The sequence below is a fragment of the Cervus canadensis genome, chromosome 3 (assembly GCF_019320065.1).
Source record: "Cervus canadensis isolate Bull #8, Minnesota chromosome 3, ASM1932006v1, whole genome shotgun sequence".
Taxonomy (NCBI): Eukaryota; Metazoa; Chordata; class Mammalia; order Artiodactyla; family Cervidae; genus Cervus; species Cervus canadensis.
Genome location: NC_057388.1, coordinates 112,197,173 through 112,219,771, shown reverse-complemented (window position 1 = coordinate 112,219,771; position 22,599 = coordinate 112,197,173). Strand labels below are relative to the sequence as shown.

Below are 22,599 nucleotides of genomic sequence, written 5' to 3'. Positions count from 1 at the left end.
TAAACCATTACTGGCGGTCAGAATTTCAAAATGAGTCCCATGGAGCTAAAGTCAAGGGCTGCATTCCTTCTGGAGACTAGAGGAGAATCCATTTCCTCACCTTTTCCAGCTGCTAGAGGCTACCTGCATTCCTTGGCTCATGGCTTCTTCATCTTCAGAGAGAATCACTCCAACTTCTGCTTCTGTCATCACATTTCTTTTTGACTTGAATCCTCTTGCCTCCCTCTCATAAAGCCTCTTGCAATTTCCTTGGGCCTGCCCAGATAATCAGAAATGAGCTCTCCATCCAAAGATCCTAATTTAATTACATCTGCAAAGTCCCTTTTGCATACTGTAAGGCCACACAGCCACAGGTTCTGGGAATTACGGTGTGGACAGCTTCCCAGATCTCAGGATAGCCCTCAGCACCTCTCCAAGGCCAGGCCAAATCCTCCTGGGATGCTCAGGTGTCTTCTGGCACTGAAATAACGTGCCAAAGTGAGAACAGTTGAGATTCATCATCCCCAGTCATTCTTTCATCCTGGCCACCCTCTGTTCCCCATCAAAAGGTACCCATCTGCTGCCTGCCTCCTGTTGACATCTTTCTTTACCTTCATCTTTCTACAACTTTGTTCTCATTCCTAGCCTTCCAAAAATGGTCCCCATCCCTTCCAACTCTCCATTGTTAAGCAGTAGTGCTACATCATTGTCATGTTTACAGGCAGACTGAGGACAAGGTGGGTCAGCTGCACCTTAACCGCTTCAACAGCACCAAGACCCATGGAGACTGTGCTGGCTGCGTGTAGCCATTACTCTTCTATGTCTCCCTCCTGGGGAAGATGTCCCCTCCTCTAATGTTCCTGTCACCTTGTCTCTTTTTCTCTGTGTATCAGTCCTTCTTCCACATCAGCAAAGGCTTGCCAGAAGTCCTTCTGGGCAAGTCTGTGATGCTGACCCCATCCTGAACTGCTGCTTCCCTCACATAGACCCAGGGTGACCTTTCTAACTGGGAGATGTGATCCCTCTCATTCCCAGTTTAAAGTGCTCCAGGGACTCCATCACCTGCATTGAGAATCTAAACTTCAGTGCAGCAACTCAGCTGGCTCCTTCCCTGCCCCATCTCCTGCAGCTCCCCTTGCATCTGACCTTATAGGTGAACCAAACCCACCTGCCCTTCCCAGAGCATCATGCTGTTCCTCATCTCTGCAAGTGCTGTTCCCACTGCAGACCACATCCTGCCTCCCTTTGCCCCACCGCCCTCATCCACCTGGTGTATCCCTTCTTACCCCTCAGATCATGGTGTCACCCAGCCTTCCCCAGTCTCTGCAGGTGGGATTAATGCCTCCCCTGTTTTCCATAGACACTTGCTCAGACACCATCTGTCATCTCATTGGACGCTCTCCATATCATGTGTTCCTGCAAACAGTATAAAGGCATATGTGTAAAAATGAAGCAATAAAATGATGCAACCAACAAGGGGGTAATTTCCAAACTATGCAAGCAGCTCATACAGTTCAATAAAGAAAAAAAAAAAAGAATCAGAAAATGGGCAGAAGACATAAGTAGACATTTCTCCAAAGAAGACATACAGATGGCCAACAATCACATGAAAAGATGCTCAACATCACTAATCATTAGAGAATGCAAATCAGAACTGTAATGAGGTACTACCTCATACCGGTCAAAATGGCCCTCATCAAAAAGTCTACAAATAATAAATTTTGGAAACAGTCTGGAGAAAAAAGAACCCTCCTATGCTGTTGGTGGGAATACAAACTGGTCAGTCACTATGGAAAAGAGACGGAAGTTCCTTAAAAAAAACTAAAAATAGGCTTACCATATGATTCAGCAATCCCATTCCTGAGCATATATCCAGAAAATGCAAAAAGTCTAATTTGAAAAGATACATGCACTCCAATGTTCACAGCAGCACTATTTATAATAGCCAAGACATGGAGACAACCCAGATGCCCATAAACAGATGATTGGTTTAAAAATGTATAAAGATATACAATGAAATATTACTCAGCAGGAGGAGAAGGGGGCAACAAAGGATGAGATAGCTGGATGGCACCACCGACTCAATGGACATGAGTTTGAGCAAACTCTGGGAGACACTGAAAGACAGGGAAGCCTGGAATGCTGCAGTTCACGGGGTCACAAAGAGAGAAGACTTAGCGATTAAACAACAACAATAAAAAATAAGGAAACACTGCCATTTGCAGCAACATGGATGGACCTAGAGATTATCATACTAATCAGGGAAAGACATATACTGTATGATATCACTTATATGTGGAATCTAAAAAAATGATACCAATGAATTTATTTACAAAACAGGAGTCACAGACATACAAAACAAATTGTTACCAAAGGGGAAGAGGTGAAAAGACAGAAAGTAGGAGTATGGGGTTAACAGATGCAGGCTACTATACATAATACAGATGAGCAAAAGATTTACTATATAGCAAAGGGAACTATATTCAATATCTTGTCATAACCCATAATGGAAAAATATCTGAATCACTTTGCTGTCACCTGAAACTAACACAATACTGTAAATCAACTATACTTCAATTAAAATAAAAAAGAAGCAATAGACTTATAAGTCATAGGGATAACTTTATTCCCTGACAGTTGTAAAAACAAAGTTCCTGATTTGTGTATCAAGTTTCTCTTCACCCTGAGTATTGTACAATTTATACGTGATTATTTAAAAATCTTAAAAGCACAATTTAGACATTAAGTATATACACTTAAATAATGTATGTCTTAAAGTTTTTGGTCAAAAAGTAATAAATATAAAATACTGAGCACACTCCTGATACAAATACCTAGAAATTCCAGATGGGATATAATAAATGTAATTTCAAATAGAGAGCTAATATAAAAAGGAATAAAGGGAAATCATATTGTGCCAGAAATGAAGATAAAAGAGAGCAGCCACGTTGGAAGCCTGAGAGTAGCGGCCGTACGTACCTAGAGTTGGGGTGGAGAGAAGAGTATATAGGCCTTGGGCCCATCAAGGTGAGAAGTTGGAACTAACACCTCCAGATAAAGTCCCTGCAAGGCCTCATCTTCAGAAAATGTATGGTTCAGAAAAAATGCATCCTAACACAAAAAGACAACATATTACTTGGGGCTTTGAGAAGTGGGTGCTGAGACATAGTTTGAAGTACAAGAGGATTATTGGAGAATGATGCCTATAAAGGTAAAAGGAGGAGGAAATGGGGTTTTGCAGGCAACATCTCAGACCAGGACACAGAACCAGCATCTGTGAAAGGAAAGAGGAGAAGAAGCAGGTTTGGCCAGCAGGAATAGACCATGATGCAGCCTTGACAAAGTTTCAGCCAACTGAACAAAGGATTCTAGAGCAAATATTGCCCATTAGAGGAGTCCTGTGTTGGGCAGAAATGATGCTTTCGAACTGTGATGTTGGAGAAGATTCTTGAGAGTCCCCTTGATGGCAAAAAGATAAAACTAGTCAATCCTAAAGGAAATCAGTCCTGAATATTCATTGGAAGGACTGATGCTGAAGCTGAAACTCCAATACTTTGACTACCTGTTGCCAGGAGCCAACTCATCGGAAAACACCTTGATGCTGGGGAAGGTTGAAGGCAGGAGAAGGGGACAACAGAGGACAAGATGGTTGGATGGCATCATCGATTCAATGGACATAAGTTTGAGCAAACTCCGAAAGATGGTGAAGGGCAGGGAAGCCTGCCATGCTGCAGGCCATGAGCCATGACTGAGTGACTGAACAACATTAGTAACTGGTCAGTTAACTGCACTTCTTGTAGCTGAATGGTAAGCTCTTGAACAGAGATCTCAGTGGCATGACTCCATGGCTGCCACAGATGACAAAAGGCTTTCTATCTCAAGCTAAGCTCTGAACTTAGCTGATGGTTGGATGGCATCACCAACTCAATGGACATGAGTTTGAGTAAACTCAGGGAGTTGGTGATGGACAGGGAGGCCTGGCGTGCTGCAGTCCATGGGGTCACAAAGAGTGGGACACGACTGAGCGACTGAACTGAACTGAACTGAAGCTCTGAGTGATGGTAACGGATGGGGTAATATCTTCCTTGAGAATCCAAAACCACAGCTAGTACCTTACGGAGACTGGGATTCAAGTTTATATTACCCTCAGGGCTGATAAACTGACATTAAAATTGGACCTAGGCCAATGAAAGTACTTGAGGTTTCTGGCTGAAGGAAACAAAAACAGGAGGAACTATCCCACAATCCAGACCACAAACCCAGCTCAATATAAGCTCACAATCAGAAATTGCAAAATCCAAAGGAAACAAAACAGCAACGTTAAGTATCCAAGAACTTGAATTTAGGTAAAACAATTCAAAATAGGCTAGAATGTGAATATTTTTATACTTTATAAAAACTAAGGACAGGGAATTCCCTGGCCAGCCAGTGCACTTTCACTGCAGAGGATGCAGGTTCAAACCCTAATTGGGAAAATAAGATCCCGAAAGCTGTGTGACTAAAAGTAAGTAAACTTCATACATTGTTATTAAAAGGGGGGGGGGGCAAAAAGGAAGCAGCATAGAAAAAGCAAGGTTAATAGAAATCAACAAACCTTAAGAAAAATCAAGATACTATTAAAAAACAAACATTTTTAAAAAGAAAACAGAAGAAAATAGAGCCACTGAAAATTGAAAAATCAATGGACTTGTTAAGGTTAAGCAGCACATCTAGACACAGATGGGAAGAATTACTTAAATGAAAGATAGATGAAGAAAGTACCCAGAATGAAAGACAGATATAATGATGGACAGAAACACATCACATGCTGAGAACATAGACTAGGAACACCTACCATACATCTATCAAATCAGATTTTCTTATCTAGAAAGAGATAATTAGGAAATTAGAAGAAAATAAATATTTTTGAAAGGATAACTAACATTCTTCAAGGATTAATGAAAGACATAAATCCTCAAATCTAAGAGACACAAATGTAAATCCACATGTATAAACACTGTGGTGAAATTAGAGCGCCAAAAGCAAAGCAGAAATCCTAAAAGCAACCAGAGAAAAAGGCAGATTCACATCAAAGAAAGAACCTTTAGATTGACAATAGACTCTTCTATGACAAAAGTGGAGGTCAGAAGACAGTGGACAAACACCTACAGAGTGGTGAGGAAAAATAACTGTCAACCTAGATTTCACACCCTGATCAATTTATCACATACAAACAAAGCCAAATAAAGACATTTTCAGAAGATAAAAATTGGAAATATACCATTTATAAAACCTCACTGAAAAACTACTGAGGACTATACTTTGAGAAGTGGAAACTTGAATGCAGTAAGAAGAACACAAGGAAACTGATGAGCAAAAGAAATTTAGTAATCATGGGTAAATCTCAACATGCATTGACTTTATAAGACAACAATAAAGACAAGTTTAGGAGATACAAAACAAATGGAACTATAATACCACACAACATGTAAGAAGGATGGAGCATAACTTCAGTGAAAGCCTTCCATAGCCCTGGTGATCTCACGAGAAGGGCAGAGAGAGAGACTACATTTAGACTTTGTAAGTCAAACATACATATTTATTATGTTCATAATAGCTGCTAAAAGAAAGAGGTAGAATGGCTCATAGCAGAGAGAGAAGAGGTGACTAAAGAAAATCCGATTAGTCTAACAGAAGGTAGAGAAAGGGGGAAAGAAGCAAAGTTACAGTAAAATAAAGATCACAAAATAAGATGACAGAAAAAAATCCAAATATATCTATATTCACTATAAAGAAAATAAGCTCTTCATTTAAAGACAAATTGTCAGGGACTTCCCTAGTGGTACAGTGACTAGAATTCCACACTCCTAATGCAGGGGACCTGGGTTCCATTACTGGTCAGGGAAATATATCCCTAATGCAGGGGACCTGGGTTCCATTACTGGTCAGGGAACTATATCCCACAAGCCACAACTAAAGAGTTCAATGCCACAACTAACAGTTCACATGCTGCAACTAAAGATCCCGCGTGCTGCAATGAAGATCAAAGGTCCCATGTGCCAAATCTAAGACCTGGTGCAGCCAAATACATATCGAGACATATTATCAGATTATAAAACTATGCAAAAATCCAGCTCTATGAAGTTTTATGAGAAATATTAATTCATTGGGGGCATAAACATAAAATAGTTTCCTTTTTTCCAATGACTGCCCCTTAATTGTGTTATGTTGACCCTTCTTTTCTTACTGGTTATTCAGTACAATAATGACATCTTTTTGAGATTCCAAAATGTTTCCGAAACTTTCTGTTGTCAGAAAGTCTCATTCCAGCCTCCAGTCTGAACCATGTTTGAACTCAGTCAGAGCTGGGCCCCTACTACTCCAGTTCAGGCCAGATCTGTCTGGGGCACTAGTGGCTTGAAGTGAGGAGAGCACATGGTCTGCTCATCAAACCCTTCCTCCTTTCTCTGTCCCGTATTCCCAGCTTCCTTTACCCACACTCTAGGTTGCGTGTGTGCATGACAAGTCGTTTCAGTTATCTGTGATTCTGTGTGACCCCATGGACTGTAGCCCGCCAGACTCCTCATCCGAGGGATTCCCCAGGCAAGAATACTGGAGTGGGTTGCCATCCTCTCCTCCAGAGGATCCTTCTGACTCAGGGATCGAACCCAAATCTCTTACATCTCCTGCATTGACCTTTACCACGAGCGCCACCTGGGAAGCCCACACTCTAGCTTAGACCTTTGCAAAGCCTCACTTTGGGCCAAGGCATGGAGCATTCGGAAGGGAACTGAAGGAGGATGTGGTTGTGTGTGCTGACCAGAGCCTTCCCTCCTCTGGGTTCCACCTGGAGGCCACAGACCTCTGCTGCTGTGGTGGTTTCTCGGGAGGCGATAGGTGAGGTTATCTTGGGGCAGGGCTCAGCTTCACCCCGTCCTTCTCTCGCACTGAGACTCACTCCCAGAGGGGTAACCAGAAACATTTGCCCCTAATTCTTCCCAGGGGTGGGTGCAGGAAGAATTCCCAGGCCACAGGTTGGCCTGTGGCCCCGTGCAGATGTGGACAGTGGCAGGGTCCCTGTCCCACCCTGTCTAACCTGTGCTCTACAAGAAGGCGAGGAAGCTGCTTGGGTCTTACAGTGCACCATCAGAGATTGAGGGGAACTTGAATGGAGTGGGAGTAGCCTCATGTTTTCCTGGTGATGTTTAAAACCTTCAGAAACTGCTACATTAAAAACTGTCTGCTTCCACGTTCCACAATTCCCACAGACTTCAGGAGACATGTATCACGTACCCTCCTCTTCTTCCCTGTAATGGAAGCGAGCCCTGAGCCACACTCCTGGGCTCCACAAAAGTGGACCCAGATCTCTCTTACATGGTGGAAGAGGAGGGACGGCCCAGAAACCCCTTCTCTTGTAGTCCCATTTATGCTCCGGGGGCGGGGGGTGGGGGGCCAGGAGGGACAGTGTCAGTTCGGAAGTGGTGCCTCCTCACAAGCTCTGTAGGTAGGTGACTGTCCCCATGCCTTTGGGCTGCACGAAATCAAAATTGGGGTGGTTTAATGCCTTTTGTCCTCAGCTCTGGGCCTTAGCCTCGATTCCCAGACAAAGGTAAAAACACACTTGACATTCTGTAAACAGCATGTGACTAAATACCTAAAACTTAAGGACACAGTATAGTGCAGAGTAAAGAACTGAGAAGGAAAAAAGGCACATCCTCAAACACTGATCAAAAGAAAGCTGGCATAGCAATACAACTGGATAAAACAAGCTTTAAGGCAAAAACCAGTACTAGAATAAAAAGGTCACTATGTTTTGAAATAGTGGCAGACTTTATTTTTTTGGGCTCCTAAAATCACTGCAGATGGTGACTGCAGCCATGAAATTAAAAGACGCTTACTCCTTGGAAGAAAAGCTATGACCAAACTCGACAGTTATTAAAAAGCAGAGACATTACTTTGCCAACAAAGGTCTGTCTAGTCAAAGCTATGGTTTTTCCAGTAGTCATGTATGGATGTGAGAGCTGGACTAGAAAGAAAGCTGAGCACCAAAGAATTGATGCTTTTGAAATGTGGTGTTGGAGAAGACTCTTGACAGTCCCTTGGACTGCAAGGAGATCCAACCAGTCCATCCTAAAGGAGATCAGTCCTGAACATTCATTGGAAGGACTGATGTTGAAGCTGAAATTCCAATGCTTTGGCCACCTGATGTGAAGAACCAACTCACTGGAAAAGACCCTGATGCTGGGAAAGGTTGAGGGCAGGAGGAGAAGGGGACAACAGAGGATGAGATGGTTGGATGGCATCACCAACTCAATGGACATGAGTTCGAGTAAACTCTGGGAGCTGGTGATGGACAGGGAGGCCTGGTGTTCTGCAGTCCACGGGGTCAGAAAGAGTCAGACACAATGGAGCGACTGAACTGAACTGAACTGATGATGTGAAAAAAGTAAGGTACAATGTATCTTGGAGAAGGCAATGGCAACCCACTCCAGTACTCTTGCCTGGAGAATCCCATGGACAGAGGAGCCTGGTAGGCTGCGGTCCATAGGGTTGCAAAGAGTCGGAAAGGACTGAGCGATTTCACTTCACTCACTTCATACTTTATCACTGGAGAAGGAAATGGCAACCCACTCCAGTGTTCTTGCCTGGAGAATCCCATGGACAGAGGAGCCTGGCTGGCCATGGTCCACGGGGTCGCAGAGAGTCAGACACAACTGAAGTGACTAAGCACGCATAATGTACTTAACAGCATGAACTCAAAATACAAAAAGCAAAGGATGACAGAATGAGGAAAAAATAGGAGAAAAATCACAGTGGTATGTTTCTACATACCTCTTTCTCTGTAATTGATAAAACAGACAAAAATTAGTAAGAATATAGAAAATCTGAAAAACAATAGATATTTTATGTTCTTTTTAAATATACATGGAATATTTACAAAAATTGGCTGCAAAGCAAATTACAACAAATTCCAAATAAGCAATTTTATTCAGACCACTGTTTATAATCACAATGGAATAAAATTATAAATAAATAATAAAATGATATACAAAATATTTTTTTAAAAAGATTAACCACTTATTTAAGAAAAAAACAGAGACTTCCCTGGTAGTCCAGTGGCTAAAACTCCGAGCTCCCAATGCAGGGAATTTGAGTTTGATCCCTGGTCAGGGAACCAGATCCCACATGCCACAGCTGAAAGATCCCCTGTGCTACAACTAGACCCCACACAGTCAAATACATAAACATTGTTAAAGAAGAAAAACAAAACACATTTTGCTGACATTTTAATACTGCCTTACATGTTTGTTTTTTGGAACAATTCCTATTGTAATAAGTTCATAGCAAAAAACTTAAATTGATTACACAATATTTACTATTAATGTGTCAAATATACAACTGTTAATCTTGAGGGAGAAAATATAGCAAAAGTTTATACAATTACAGAACTAAATTCATAGTGAAAAATATGTGTGTGTTAGTTGCTCAGTTGTGTCCAACTCTTTCCCACCCCATGGACTGTAGCCCGCCAGGCTCCTCTGTCCATGGGATTTCCCAGGCAAGAATACTGGAGTGGGTTGCCATTCCCTTCTCCAGGGAATCTTTGCAACCCAGGGATTGAACCCAGGTCTCCTGCATCACAGGCAGATTCTTTATCATCTGAGCCACCAGGGAAGCAGGGAGATGCAAATCAAAAGCACCATCAGATACCACCTCACACCTGTTAGAATGGCTACTATCAAAACAAAACAGAAGATGATTAGTGTTGGTGAGGATGCATAGAAATTGGACCCCTTGTGTTGATAGGAAAGTAAAATGGTGCAACTGCTATGGAAAACATTATGGTGGTTCCTCAAAATATTAAAAATGGAACCCATATGATCTAGCAATTCAGCTTTGAGTACATACCCCAAAGAATTGAAAGCTGCGTCTCAAAGAGATATTTATGCAACCATGTTCATAGCAGCATTATTCACAATAGCCACAGAGGAACGGATGAGCAAAATATGATCTACACATACAATGAAATATAATTCACCCCTAAAATGGAAGAAAACTCTGACATATGCTACAACATGGATAAATCTATTTTTTTTTTTTAATTTTTGCTCAGTCCCTGGAGCAGGGATCAAACACTCAGCCCCTGCATTGGAAGGTGGTCTTAACCACTGGACTATGGGGGATCTCCCCGAGGAGTCTGTGCTTATTTATTTATTTTTGGCTGCACCTGGCTGTTTGTAGGAGCTTAGTTCCCCGACGAGAGATGGAACCTGGACCCACAGCAGTGAAAGCCTATGTCTCAACCACTGGACCACCAGAGAATTCCCAACAAGGATGAATCTTGATGATGGACATTATGTTAAGTAAAATAAGCCAGTCACAAAAAGACAAATAATGTATGATTCTACTTACATGAGGTACCTGGAATAGTCAGGTTCAAAGAGACAGAAAGAAGAATGGTAGTTGCCCAGAGCTGGGGCTGGGGGAAATGGGGAGTAATTGTTGGATGGGTATGATGTGTTAGTTTTGCAAGATAAAGAGTTTTGGAGATTGGCTATACAACAGTGTGAATGTACTAAATACTACTGACTTTGAAGTGTACACTTTAAAATGGTTAAAATGCTAAATTTTATATCATGTGTATTTTACAGGAATTAAAAAAAATTTTTTAATTGGGCAAAGATTCTGAATAGACACTGCTCCCAAGAAGACATACAAATGACCAACATGCACATAAAAAGATGCTCAACATCATTAGCCATTAAGGAAATGGAAATCTAAACTACGGTTGAGGGGCTTCCCTGGTGGCTCAGTGGTAAAGACTTCGCCTGCCAACGCAGGAGACACAGGTTCCACCCCTGGTCCAGGAAGATTCCACATGCCGTGAGCAACGATGCCCGAGTGTCACAACTACTGAGCCTGTGCTCTAGAGCCCACGTGCTGCAACTACTGAAACCTGCCTGCACTGGAGCTCATGCCCCAAACAAAACAAGAGAAGCCACTGCAATGAGAAGCCTGAGCACGGCAATGAAGAGTAGCCCCCAGTCGGCACAACTAGAGAAAAGCCCAAGCAGCCACAAAGACCCAGAGCAGCTAAAAATAAATAAATCAAATTATTTTTTAAAAAACCACAGTGAGATACCACTCCATACCCAGAGATCGCTATAATAAGAAAGATAATTAAGTATTGGTGAGGATGTGGAGAAATCGGGACCCTCTTACACTGCTGGTGGGAATATAAAGTGTAGCTTCTTTGGAAAACAATTTAGCAGTTCCTGAAAATATTAAGTAGTTGGTTCAAGTAAGAATAATCCTACTCTTGGGTTTACACCCAAGAGAAATGAGAATATACGTCCACACAAAAATTTGTCCACAAATGTTCAAAGCAGCATTTTTGAAAACAAAGAGTAGAAACAATCTAAAAGCCTATCAAGTGATGAACTCATAAATGAAATTGGGTCTATTCATACAACACAGTATTATTTGGCAATAACAAGGAGTGATATACTCTCATGCTATAACATGGATGAACTTTAAAAACATTATGTGAGTATAAAAAGCCAGTAAACATTGACCACATATTACATGATTCTATTTATTTGAACTGTCCACATAGGCAAATCTATAGAGACGGACAGTGGATTAGTTGTTACCCAGGACTGAGTGGGAGTGGTAGGGGCAAATAGAGAATGACTGCTATTGGGTACAGGGTTTCTTTTCAGAGTGATGAAAATATTCTACACTTGGGCCATGGTGATGGGGGCATAACTCTGTGAACATAGTAAACCACCAAATTGTACACTTTACATGAAGGGATTTAATGCTATGCGAATTATATCTCAGTAGAGATGCAACTTACATTAAAAGCTAAAAGAATCACTTCTAGATTAAAGATCTGTGTACAAGTTAAACTGTAAACAATTTAGAATAAAAAATTGAGACATATGCTTAAGGCATTGAATAGGGAAGAAAATAAAAATAAAAGTACAAACCCTAAAGTTAAAGTACTAAATTTAATTATATTTAAATGTAAATATCTGTGTAACATATATTACCATGAAAAATGTTAACAGAAAAGACAGGGACTTCTGTAGTGGCCCAGTGGTTAAGACTCCCAGCTCCCAATGGAGGGTGCCTGGGTTCTATTCCTGGTCAGGGAACTAGATCCCACATGCCCAAACTAAGAGTTCACATGCCACAACTAAAGAGTCAGCATTCTGCAGAAGACCCAGCGTAGCCAAATAAATATTTTTTTAAAAGAAAGAAATTTCTTTTCTGAAAAATTTAAAAAGACAGGAGACAGACTGGGAGAAGATATTTGCAATGTGCACGACCAACAATGTATTATGCTGGTTATAATGTCTAAAAACAACAGCCCAAAGGACAGTGGATAAACTATAAGGTTAAAGCACACAGGTGCAGTGGTATAATTTATGTGAAGCAGGCTGTTGAAACTTAAAGATGTATATTGTAAAATGTAGGGCAACCATTAAAAATGATGTATAACTAATTAGTGACTGATGAAAACAGAATTACTAAGAAAAACACTCAATCCAAAAACAGGCAAAAGAAAAGGAAAAAGTATGATTGAATGCATGGAACACAGAAAACAACTATGGTGAGTAAGTAGTAAGATGGGAGACTTAAATGCATCACCTTAAGTGTTTGGTGATAGAATTAATATACAGAATATGGGTTTGTTTTTTTTTAAGCCTGTAAATCAATAAGAAAAAGACTTTACAACAGAAATATTGGCAAAGGATATAAAGGGGAAATTCACAGAGGAAGAAACTAAATATCTAGCAAACATGAAAAGATGCTCAACTTCCTTAATAATCAGGGAAATATAAATAAGTAAAATAATGAACTGCCATTTCACACTCATCGTGCTGGCAAAGGTTTAACGTCCATTATCAGAAAGTGTTGGTGAGGATGGGGACCTAGGCACTGCTGGTGGGCGTGTCACTGGGCCCCCCTCTCTTTGGTGAGCACTCTGGGGAGTCCAGGGAGGATGAAAGCGCTCCGGTCCCAGCACCGAGCGTCTGTGTCTCAGTGTCCCTACGAGAACCACTCTGCCGGGTGGGCAAACAGACATTTACGGGGATTCCCCTGTGGGGAGTGGAAAGTAAACGAGTTTATCTATTCAATGAAATACTATACAGTGGTTAAAACGAACGACCCAGGCATGCTTGTTTAAGCATGACTCAATCTCAGAAACATACTGATCCATGGAAATAAAGCAAGTTCCAACAGGATATGGACTGACCTACATTATTCAAGTAAAAGTCTTGGATACCGAAAACAGTGCATGCACTGTATACTGACACATGGTAGGAAAAGCACCAGGGAAGGGAAGGGGAAAAAAGGATTCGGTGGCCCTGGCCTTCTCTCTACCGGTTATTTTCCCATTTTTTAAAGAGAGATCTGACAGCCGACTAAGTCTGGTTCTTGTTGTCTCTCAGGGCAAGCCCACCGGCCCTGACCACCCCTTCCCCCCCTCCCCTTTAGGTAAACAAATAGACTCTACTTTTCTCTCTCCTTCAGTTACTTCGAGGTGGGTTTTCATCGCCTGCCTATACTTTCTTTTCCGTGTCATTTCCCGCCCTTGCTACCTCGATAGGTACTTCATAAATACATGTGTGTGTAGGTGAACCTGTCCAGGAAAGAGGGAGTCGCCGAGTCCACGCTCTCCCCCACCCTTCGAAGGAGCATTCCTCCCAGGGACCGAAAGAGGCACTTGAGGTAAACAAGTCACGTCCCACCACCCGGCCTCAGTTTCCTCCCAGACGCCGGCTCGGGCCCCCCTACCCCCGCCTGCCAGCCCCCCAAGGCCCTCTCCGATCCTCCCTCCGCATTCCGTCCTTTCAGGTCGAAAACAAACACCCCGGGCGCGTCTCACAAAAAAAAAGCACCCAACCCCCTGGCTCCCCGGGAACCCCGGCTGCACAGAGCCCGGTCACATGAACTCCGGGCTTTTTTTTTTTTCTTTGGCGTGACGGGCTTCTCAGATCCCTTTGTGAAGCGCAGGTTTTTGAAAAGGGAACGACCCGGGTTCTGGGTTTGAGAGGAGCCGGGGGGGACCCGGCGGGAGGAAGGCTGTCGGAGCCAATCAAGCCGCCTCCAGACCCCAGCACGTCGCCTCTCGGCCGCGCGCGGTTATTTCTCCTCCGCTCTCCCGCCTCCGGGTCTCGCCCTAGGGTGGCCGGCGAGGCGAGGACCCCAGGTGAGAGGCCGGGGGGCGGGGGGGCGGCCCACGGGGGTCGGGGAGGCGGGAGGCCCGAGCGGTTCGGCCCGGGCGGCACGACGGGCTGGCCCCGGGGCTCAGGGCGTGTCCGTCGCCGCCCCGGCTGCTCGCTCGACACTGTTCGCTCCTACCGGCTGTAGATGGAGCTGTCTGGGTTCCTGCAGCCTCCGACGAGCCTCGGAGTGTTTCTCTTTAAACGGCCTGAGAGGGACATGCCTCCCAGGATGCAGTTTGTATCAACATGGCAGCTGCTGTGCAGCTCCCCTGCTGAAGAGGCGCCGGGACGGCAGCGCAGCTCGCAGCCCGGGGCCGGGGCCGGAGCCGGGGGGTCGCAGCCGCGGCCGCGGAGGGGCCGCGCGCGCGCGGGCCGGTGCTGAGGGCCGGGGCCCAGCTCGCGGCCGGGGCGCAGCCCGCCGGGGCCACCCGCACCGCCGCGCGCCCCGCTCCGACGCCGCCGCCGGGCTCGGCCGCTCCGTCCCCGCCGGCCCCGAGCAGGCCGGGCCCGACGGCCGCGAGAGCCCGGGCGGGGAAGGCCAGGCCGGGCGGGCGCCGCCTGCGGAGAGACCGGGGGGTGGGGTGGGGGGGCCGGCCTGCGTGGGGCCGCGCGGCGGCGGCGGCGGCGACTCCGGCTCCGGGCCGGACAGCGCAGGGCCATGGCCGAGGCGGCCCCGGCTCCGGCGAGGGCAGCCCGCGCTCGCACGGACGCGCGGACTCGGGGCCCTGGGGACGGCCTGCGCGTCCCGGGCTCGGCGGCCCGGCCTGGGGTCTCGGTAAGGGACGGAAGCGCCGCGACGTGGGGGCGGGGGGCCTGGAGGGCTCGCGCGCCCCTGCTCGGGAAGGCGGGGGGCTGGGGGGGCGGCTGCGGGCGGGGAGCCGGGCCGGGGAGCAGGCGGCCGTCCGGGCGCGCCTGCGGGGACGCCCGGGGCCTGGCACGCACGCGGGCCCGGAGGCGGGCGCCGGGGCGGCGCGCCTCGTTCCCTGCGGAGCCGGCGCCGCGTCCGTCGGGGTTGCCGCCGCACGTTTTCCGCAGAGCTCGGCCCCGCCGAGCCTTCCGCGGCCGGAGCGCGGCGCTGACGCGGCTCTCCCCATTTCGCAGAGCGGAGACACTGAGGCACGGACATCTGGCAGCGACCGGCCCTGCCTGCCCCCAAGGTCACGTAGCGAGTCATCCGTGGCTCGGCGCCCGCGTCCGCAGAAATACCTGCCTCCGGGCCGCCGCGGGCCTGGACGGGGAGGGGGGCGGCCCTGGCGGCGGCCTCCTCTGGGGCGGGGGCCTGGGCCGCCGCGCTGGGGCCGCGGCCCGTCGGAGTCGGGGGGTAGGTGATGGCCGGGTGGGAGGCTGGGCAGCGCCCAGCCGAGCTTCTCGGGCGTGGGGAGCAGGTGACCCTCGGGCTCGGGCGCTTCGGCCTCCAGCCTCTCTGCGTCCGGAGGCCCGGTCGAACTCTGGGTGTCCGGACGGTTGGGGTCTGGGCAAGCGAGCTACGAAGGGTTTGGGGGTTGGTGTGCCCCTATCAGGGGGCCGTTCTTAAAAATCAGTCTCAGAGCTCCCCGCCGAGCTGCTCTTTAAAATGCAGTAGTCGTGCTGGGAGGAGGATTGCTGCATGGGAGGCAGAGCCCTGAGCCTCAGTTTCCTGTTGGGTACAGGAAGGGGTCGGGATATAGGGCTTTCTGAAAAGCCTCAGGTCTTAAAATAATAATAATGATAACAATAAAAGCAACGCTATGAAAAATAAAACAAAATGGTTGTTAAGTGCCTAGGTCTCCAGGACCCTTGAATAGTATATAATTCTGAGTGAACCACATTGGGTCATAGGAGACAATGGCATGGCTTTATAAGTCAAGATAGGTATGATGAATTTTTCTGCTAATGAATGAATCCTGGAGACCCCATCCGTTTAGGACACATGGGGTAGGGAGGGTGGGTTAACTCCTATGAAATAAGAACCAGAGGAATTCTCTCCCTGTCCCCAGCAGTTTGAGAATGTAAGCTTATTAATCTTACATATCATATTTACAGCTCCATTCCTCCGTTTGGCCATTTCTTTCTGCTTTGTGTAATATCAAGCCACAAGTTTACTGGGACTGATGAAAATAGAGCCAGGGGCTTTTATTTGGGGGCAGTGGAGGGGATGCTCTCCTGTGGCCCCTCATGGCTCTACAGTGCTCAGAATCCGGAAATGGATAGAGACACTGTAATAATAGAGAGCAAAGAACTGGTGTTTTCCTTTGAGCTCTGATTAGACTGCTTAGTAAAGATGCCTTGCTCTAATGGCTTTATATACTGTCCTGAAGCTTTTCTTCATTGTTTCCAGTTAAACCCCTGGATCACGCCTGGGAGACTCACTTGGCCCCTGGGGATTTTCCCTTCTTCCTACTAGTTGTAGGCAAATACCCTAATCCCCTTGTGAGGACAGGGCCATACCTGTACCTATTGTGTTGCATTAGGCTCATCACTTTCCCTGTGTCTGAGATTCCTATCCCAGATGGTTGTCTGGTCACGCCCTCGCCTGTGAAGAGTTGAGAGGTGGCTTAGTTGTTGAATGAGCCTTCAGATTCAGGGGTCTGTGATGCCCTTGAGAGTGCTTGCTGAATTTTGGGTATGTGCTCATGTGTGTTTTTGAGAGGGAGAATCCATAGTTTTCATGAGCTTTTTGAAGGGGTCTCTGACCCCACCATTAAATCAGAATGTCCATGGGCAGGGCCTTCCAACAGGTCTTTGTTTAATCTCCAAGCCTTCGAATTTTAGAGTTAAAAAGGATTCAAAACACACACTGATCAGCTGTCTCAGCTGGTACGTGAGGCCCAGAGGCGACCTACAGCGTAGGCTGAAACGCAGACTTTGGAGCCAGACGGCTGTGTGACCTTGGGCTAGTTCCTTAGCCTCTCCAAACCTCCACGCCTTCCTGTGCTAAGTGTGGATAAGAATTCTAAGTGTCCCTGTTTATAGGGTTTTGTGAAGAGTAAATTAGATAAACCCTGTAAAACACAGTTCATGGGACATAATAAAGGCCAAATAATTGTCAGCTTTTACCTGACTAGTTAGCCTTCACATCTGGTTCCCTGCAAAGTTGCTGGATTGTACTACCTCAGAAACCTTTTGCCTGAACAAGGTCTTGAAATCTTCAGTCCTTGTCTTAAAAGCCTGATGCTGTCTCAGTTAAGCTACACATAAATGAATGAATGAACAAATGAAAGAAAGCATTAGAAGGTATAAATAGGTTTAGATGAATCATCTTTGATAGATGATTCAAAGAACTTCATTATTAACTCTATATTTTTTCCTGCTTTATACCATACAGTCCATGGAATTCTCCAGGCCAGAATACTGGAGTCAGTAGCCTTTCCATTCTCTGGGGGATCTTCCCAACCCAGGGATCAAACCCAGGTCTCCCATGTTGTGGGCAGATTCTTCACCAGCTAAGCTGCAAGGGAAGCTCAAGAATACTGGAGTGGGTAGCCTATCCCTTCTCCAGGGGATCTTCCCAACCCAGAACCGGGGTCTCCTGCATTGCAGGCAGATTCTTTACCAACTGAGCTATTAGGGAACCCCCCTCATTATTAACTCTAGTAACATTTTGTAACCCTGTCATTTATACTTTTCATTCAGCAGACATGTGTTGAGCACATACTGTATTTCAGACTGGACACCAGGGATATGCTAATTTTCAAATGAAGAAAAAAGGAATTTCAGTTACTTTAAAGATAACTTTTATCTGGCACGTAATAACTGGCCATTCAGCAGATTCATTGAAAGAAGAGTATGCTTGACAAACATAGATAAAGAAGAAGTTCTTTTCAGTTCCAATAAACATATTGATTGTCTGGATAGATAGAAACAGCGCTGGTCACTCAGAAGACCTTGGTTTCACCTCTGTGATGATACAAGCTTTCCTTGAACATGGACATAGCAAGGCAGGGAATGGGGAAAGTGTGAATAATTGAAACCCCCTTCAAGTAATTGAAGGAGTCCGTCTTTATTTTGGCTCCAGTCCCCACCAACCATGACACAGGTCATGGAACTGGCTGACTTCAGCTCTGTTTCCCATCCTGCCAGGCCTCCATTTTTCCTCCATCCCACCTCATGAACCATGGGGAGGACCCCGACAACCAGGGTCCACCTACCGCTGGGGACCCTCTGCCCGGGAACCTTGGCTCTGAATTGCCATGCCCACCATACCTGTGTCAGTGTCTCTCTTCTCTGCATGTCACAGGAGCCAGCCCGTGTGCCCAGTAGCCCATTCAGCCTCTCCAGCAGGGGCTGGGTCTGCAGAACATGTTTCAAAGGCAAACCTATACTGTATCAACTCTCTGAGAAATGTTATTAAGTCAACAATTCAGCTTTTATCAAAAGGTCTGGGAAGCTTTAGGTAATTGTGTGTCCTTACTGTTGGTCAAAACAAGGAAAAGAACATGGGTACCACTACTGCCTGATGATACAAATAGAAGTGGTGGGGCTGGATGTTGTGTTCACCTTCGAGGTAAGTTCCTCTGTAGAACCAGCCCCACCTTGCTGGCAGTCTTCGGCTAGCCCGGCATTGATAAGATTCCGCTCTATTGCTTTTCAGAGCTTTACTCTATATTTAGTGCTCATTGCTTGAAAAACTCAGTGAGGTAGCAGGTGGGTGAGATATTATGACCCTGTCTAATGACTGAGGACTCTGAGAACAGAAGATGAATAGCCGGGCCAGGGCGACCCAGGCAGCGTTGGTATAGACGGGGCTGAAAACGAGTGTTCCAGCTCAAGGCCAGTAACCTTTCTCCTCTCCCACACCTCTACTCGTGAGATGACTCCTGCATGGTGTATGTTGTGAAAAGGGAGATGGCTCTATAGAAGCAGAGGTGGTGTTACCATCTTTTATTTGTTGTTAATAGTAGTTGTATCATCCACACGTAGATCAGCGTGAGGGTCTCAAGAAGAGACTCATGTCCATGGAGCGTATCGTATTGTTACAAAGCCCGAAGCCCCTTTAATGTGGGTGTTTATCTTTGGAATTTATTTGCCTTCTGGAGACTCTTGGCCTTCAATGCTGTCCTTTCTCTCCTTGAACACAGGTCCAGCAGTTGGACATGGAGACCCAGCGCTCCTCCCCTCTGTCATTCCCCAACATCCTGCAGGAAGAAACCTCACGTCAGGCCCCAGCCGGACTCCCTCGAGAAACTCTGTTCCAATCCCACGTGCTTCCCCCCAAAGAACTCCCTTCTTTGTCTCCCGCTGTCTCCCGGCAAGGCTGCCTACCCCAGACTCCCGGCGCCCCCAGGCAAGAGACTTCTGGCCGAATGCCGCCGGTGCTCCAGAAGGGACCCTCACTCCTGTACCCTGGCGCTTCCGAGCAAGACACTCGGATCCAGGGCCCCCTGACTTCCCCAGAAGAGCCCCCGTATCCACCCCCCGCCACTGCCGAACAAGAGATGTCCCTTCTCTCCCACTCCGCCCACCATCAAGAAGCCCCGCTCCACTCCCCCGAAGTTCCTGAGAGAGACCCCCTGACCCTGTCCCCCACCGTGCCCGAGACCGACATGGACCCCCTGCTCCAGAGCCCGGTTTCCCAAAAGGACACCCCCTTCCAGATCTCTGCTGCGGCCCAGAAGGACACCCCACTCCCAACGGCGGAGATCACCCGCTTGGCCGTGTGGGCTGCCGTCCAAGCGGTGGAGAGGAAACTGGAGGCCCAAGCCATGCGGCTCCTAACCCTGGAGGGCCGGACCGGCACAAACGAGAAGAAGATCGCCGACTGTGAGAAGACGGCCGTGGAGTTCGCCAACCACCTGGAGAGCAAGTGGGTCGTGCTGGGGACCCTGCTCCAGGAGTACGGGCTGCTGCAGAGGCGGCTAGAGAACATGGAGAACCTGCTGAAGAACAGAAACTTCTGGATCCTGCGGCTGCCCCCCGGCAGCAATGGAGAAGTTCCCAAGGTAACTTTATCCCAGCCGGGGCTTCCCAAGGAGTGACTGGGACTGGCATGGATTTTAGGAATTTAGTATCAAAGAAAAGGAAAGCTGTGGGTAAGAAGGAAAAGAATCTGATGATGTCTGGTCCCCAACTCCACTAAGAACAGGACACACCCAGACCAAATGAATTCCTCCTGTTGCTGAAAAGCATAGGTTATAGATCAGAGAGACGTCCTAGTGATGGGAGTGTCAGGGTAAGAGGAAGTTCAGTCGTGACATCTGGGGATGAAAGGCACATTGAAGGCCAAGTGGTTGAGCTGTGGACAAGTGTGGACCGGTGTGGTTTCTTGGCGGGGTGGAAGAAGGACTGGGCGAAATGTTACAGGGCCCTGTCATGTGCAACATTTGTATCAGTTAACTTATAAGTCATGTTAATGCCAGTAAAAATGTGCTTTTCAGAGATGTCCTAAAACACCAGAGGACAGTTAGGTTTTAATATTGTTTCCCAGGGGAGAGCACTTGAACATGGACTGGTTTTCTTTCTGTTTTTTTTTTTTGTTTGTTTGTTTGCTTGTTTTATGCTACTGTCTCTTTGCACAGCCTCAGGGCAGGGCCAGGATAGGGACGGGGGAAGATTCATGGACCCTGTTGTCTAGGCCGGCGCTTTGCAGGTCGTGTTATGTACATGAATCACCTGGAAGTGTGTGTCTTAGTCGCTCAGTTGTGTCCAGCTCTTTATGACCCCATGGACTGTGGCCTCGTCTGTCCATGGGATTCTCCAGGCAAGAATACTGGAGTGGGTTGCCATTCCCTTCTCCAGGGGATCTTCCCCAGCCAGGGATCGAACCCAGGTCTCCTGCATTGCAGGCAGATTCTTTGCCATCTGAGCCACCAGGGTAAGTGGCTGAATCACCTGGGGTTCTTACTAAATGCTGAATCTGAATCAGTGGGTCTGGAGTGGGGCCCGAGTCTGCATTTCCAGCATGTTCCCTGGCGGTGCCATTGCTGCTGGCCTGCAGACCACGCTTTACAGCAGCAGGGATTGTCCTCTTAGAGGAGAAGGGGACCAGACAGCCCCAGGCCCTGACTCTCTCGGGCCAGGACAGTAGCTGAAGCCTCCTGATTTCTAGAGAGGTCCCTGGTGAAAACCCACAGCTGGACCTTTTCTGCTCCAGGCCTGAGAGTTTTGACCCAGGCCCAGGGGGCGGGAGCCGTTCTCCGCTTTGGGATCCGGCAGCCCAGGCCCTGTGATGCCTTCCGGTGGGGCCACGCTGAGCCTGTTGTGTGGTTTCAGGTCCCTGTGACGTTCGACGATGTGGCCGTCCATTTCTCGGAGCAGGAGTGGGGGAACCTGTCCGAGTGGCAGAAGGAGCTGTACAAGAATGTGATGCGCGGCAACTACGAGTCTCTGGTTTCCATGGGTAAGAAGACGACTGTCTGCCCGCGGCTTCCTGCCGGCCTGCTGGGGGCTCGTTAGGAAGCTTTGGGGCCTCTGAGCGCCGAGAAATCATTTTCAAGAGCACAACAAACAAGAACAGGCACCCATATACCCACATGCACCAATGCAGCACAGATGAACACAGTTGGTAAACAGAGACAACGCTCTATGGAGAAGCCACAGGGGTCAGGGGGACAACCTTGAACATCAGTGGTGTGTGTATATACATATATATAAAACTTAAACTTAGTTTGTCCAGCAGACCCTTACTGAACAAAGTGTGAGGTGCCTTGTGAGAACTGCACCTAAACAGCACACCTTTCCCATGCGAGAGTTAGGACAGGTGTCAGCCCTGAACACTGCCATTGACTGAGAGCTCTCGTCCCCCTTGTGCAGAGAAGAGGTGTGACCCCGGGGGTTAAAGGAACATCCTAGGTCCCCACCGGGAGGTCACAATGTCACCGAGATCTCTCCTCCCCCCAAATCTGTATATTCTTATTATCTTTGTTAATGAGAGTATTTGAGGATGAATACTTAGGAAGATAAGCTTTAGTATTACGTGTATCCTTTTCTCTGATGTGGGGAACTCTTCGGACACACACCCACACACGCACACACACAAAATTAGAAAAACATTAAATATGCTGTTGCATAGAAAATTTGATCCTTGCTGGAACTGTTACTTTTATCCATCTGTACCTCTCCATGGGATACCTTTTTTTTTTTCCCCTTTTCTTTTTAAAGTATATGCATAATTGTGCGAATGCAACACTTCAGGTTTGTGTGGTAACGAGCAGCCCCACCCTCGAGTCAGTGCCGCTCCCCCACGGGAGCCACCGTGGACCCTGGGGCCTATACTGTTTCCCATCATTTTGTGCACTCGTGCACGTGTGGTTTGTGGTTTGCACAAATGGGATCCCTCACTTATTTTACCAGCGGTAGCCAGAGACAGCTCCCGCGTCAGCCCACAGGCCTGCTTGAAGGGCAGTGCAGTGTTCCTGGTGAACCGTTGTTCTGTTGATATTGAACTATTGATGAGCACAGCCCAGGCCTGTGCTCGCTGCTGCAG

At 47.1% G+C, this 22,599-nt stretch overlaps 1 protein-coding gene and 1 long non-coding RNA gene across 4 annotated transcripts in view; one reads left to right on the top strand and one right to left on the bottom strand.

Annotated features, from left to right (window-relative positions):
• The window catches only part of LOC122438840, an 18,991-nt gene extending 4,546 nt beyond the window's left edge, over positions 1 to 14,445 (bottom strand). Inside the window, exons 1-3 of the long non-coding RNA XR_006268663.1 lie at positions 14,335 to 14,445; positions 1,266 to 1,395; positions 101 to 255 (exon numbers count right to left, since the gene is read on the bottom strand). This is a non-coding gene — a long non-coding RNA (uncharacterized LOC122438840). The remainder of the gene's footprint in view (positions 1 to 100; positions 256 to 1,265; positions 1,396 to 14,334) is intronic.
• The window catches only part of ZNF777 (zinc finger protein 777), a 26,821-nt gene continuing 18,235 nt past the window's right edge, over positions 14,014 to 22,599 (top strand). The window contains exons 1-3 of one of the 3 annotated variants that reach the window (XM_043464033.1): positions 14,014 to 14,182; positions 19,256 to 20,116; positions 21,387 to 21,513. In XM_043464033.1, the coding sequence (XP_043319968.1) occupies positions 19,271 to 20,116; positions 21,387 to 21,513 (973 nt within the window). In that variant the 5' untranslated portion in view covers positions 14,014 to 14,182; positions 19,256 to 19,270. Of the gene's footprint in view, positions 14,183 to 14,718; positions 14,974 to 15,086; positions 15,356 to 19,255; positions 20,117 to 21,386; positions 21,514 to 22,599 lie in introns of those variants that run through there. The other 2 variants (XM_043464032.1, XM_043464034.1) reach the window with 2 other exon arrangements.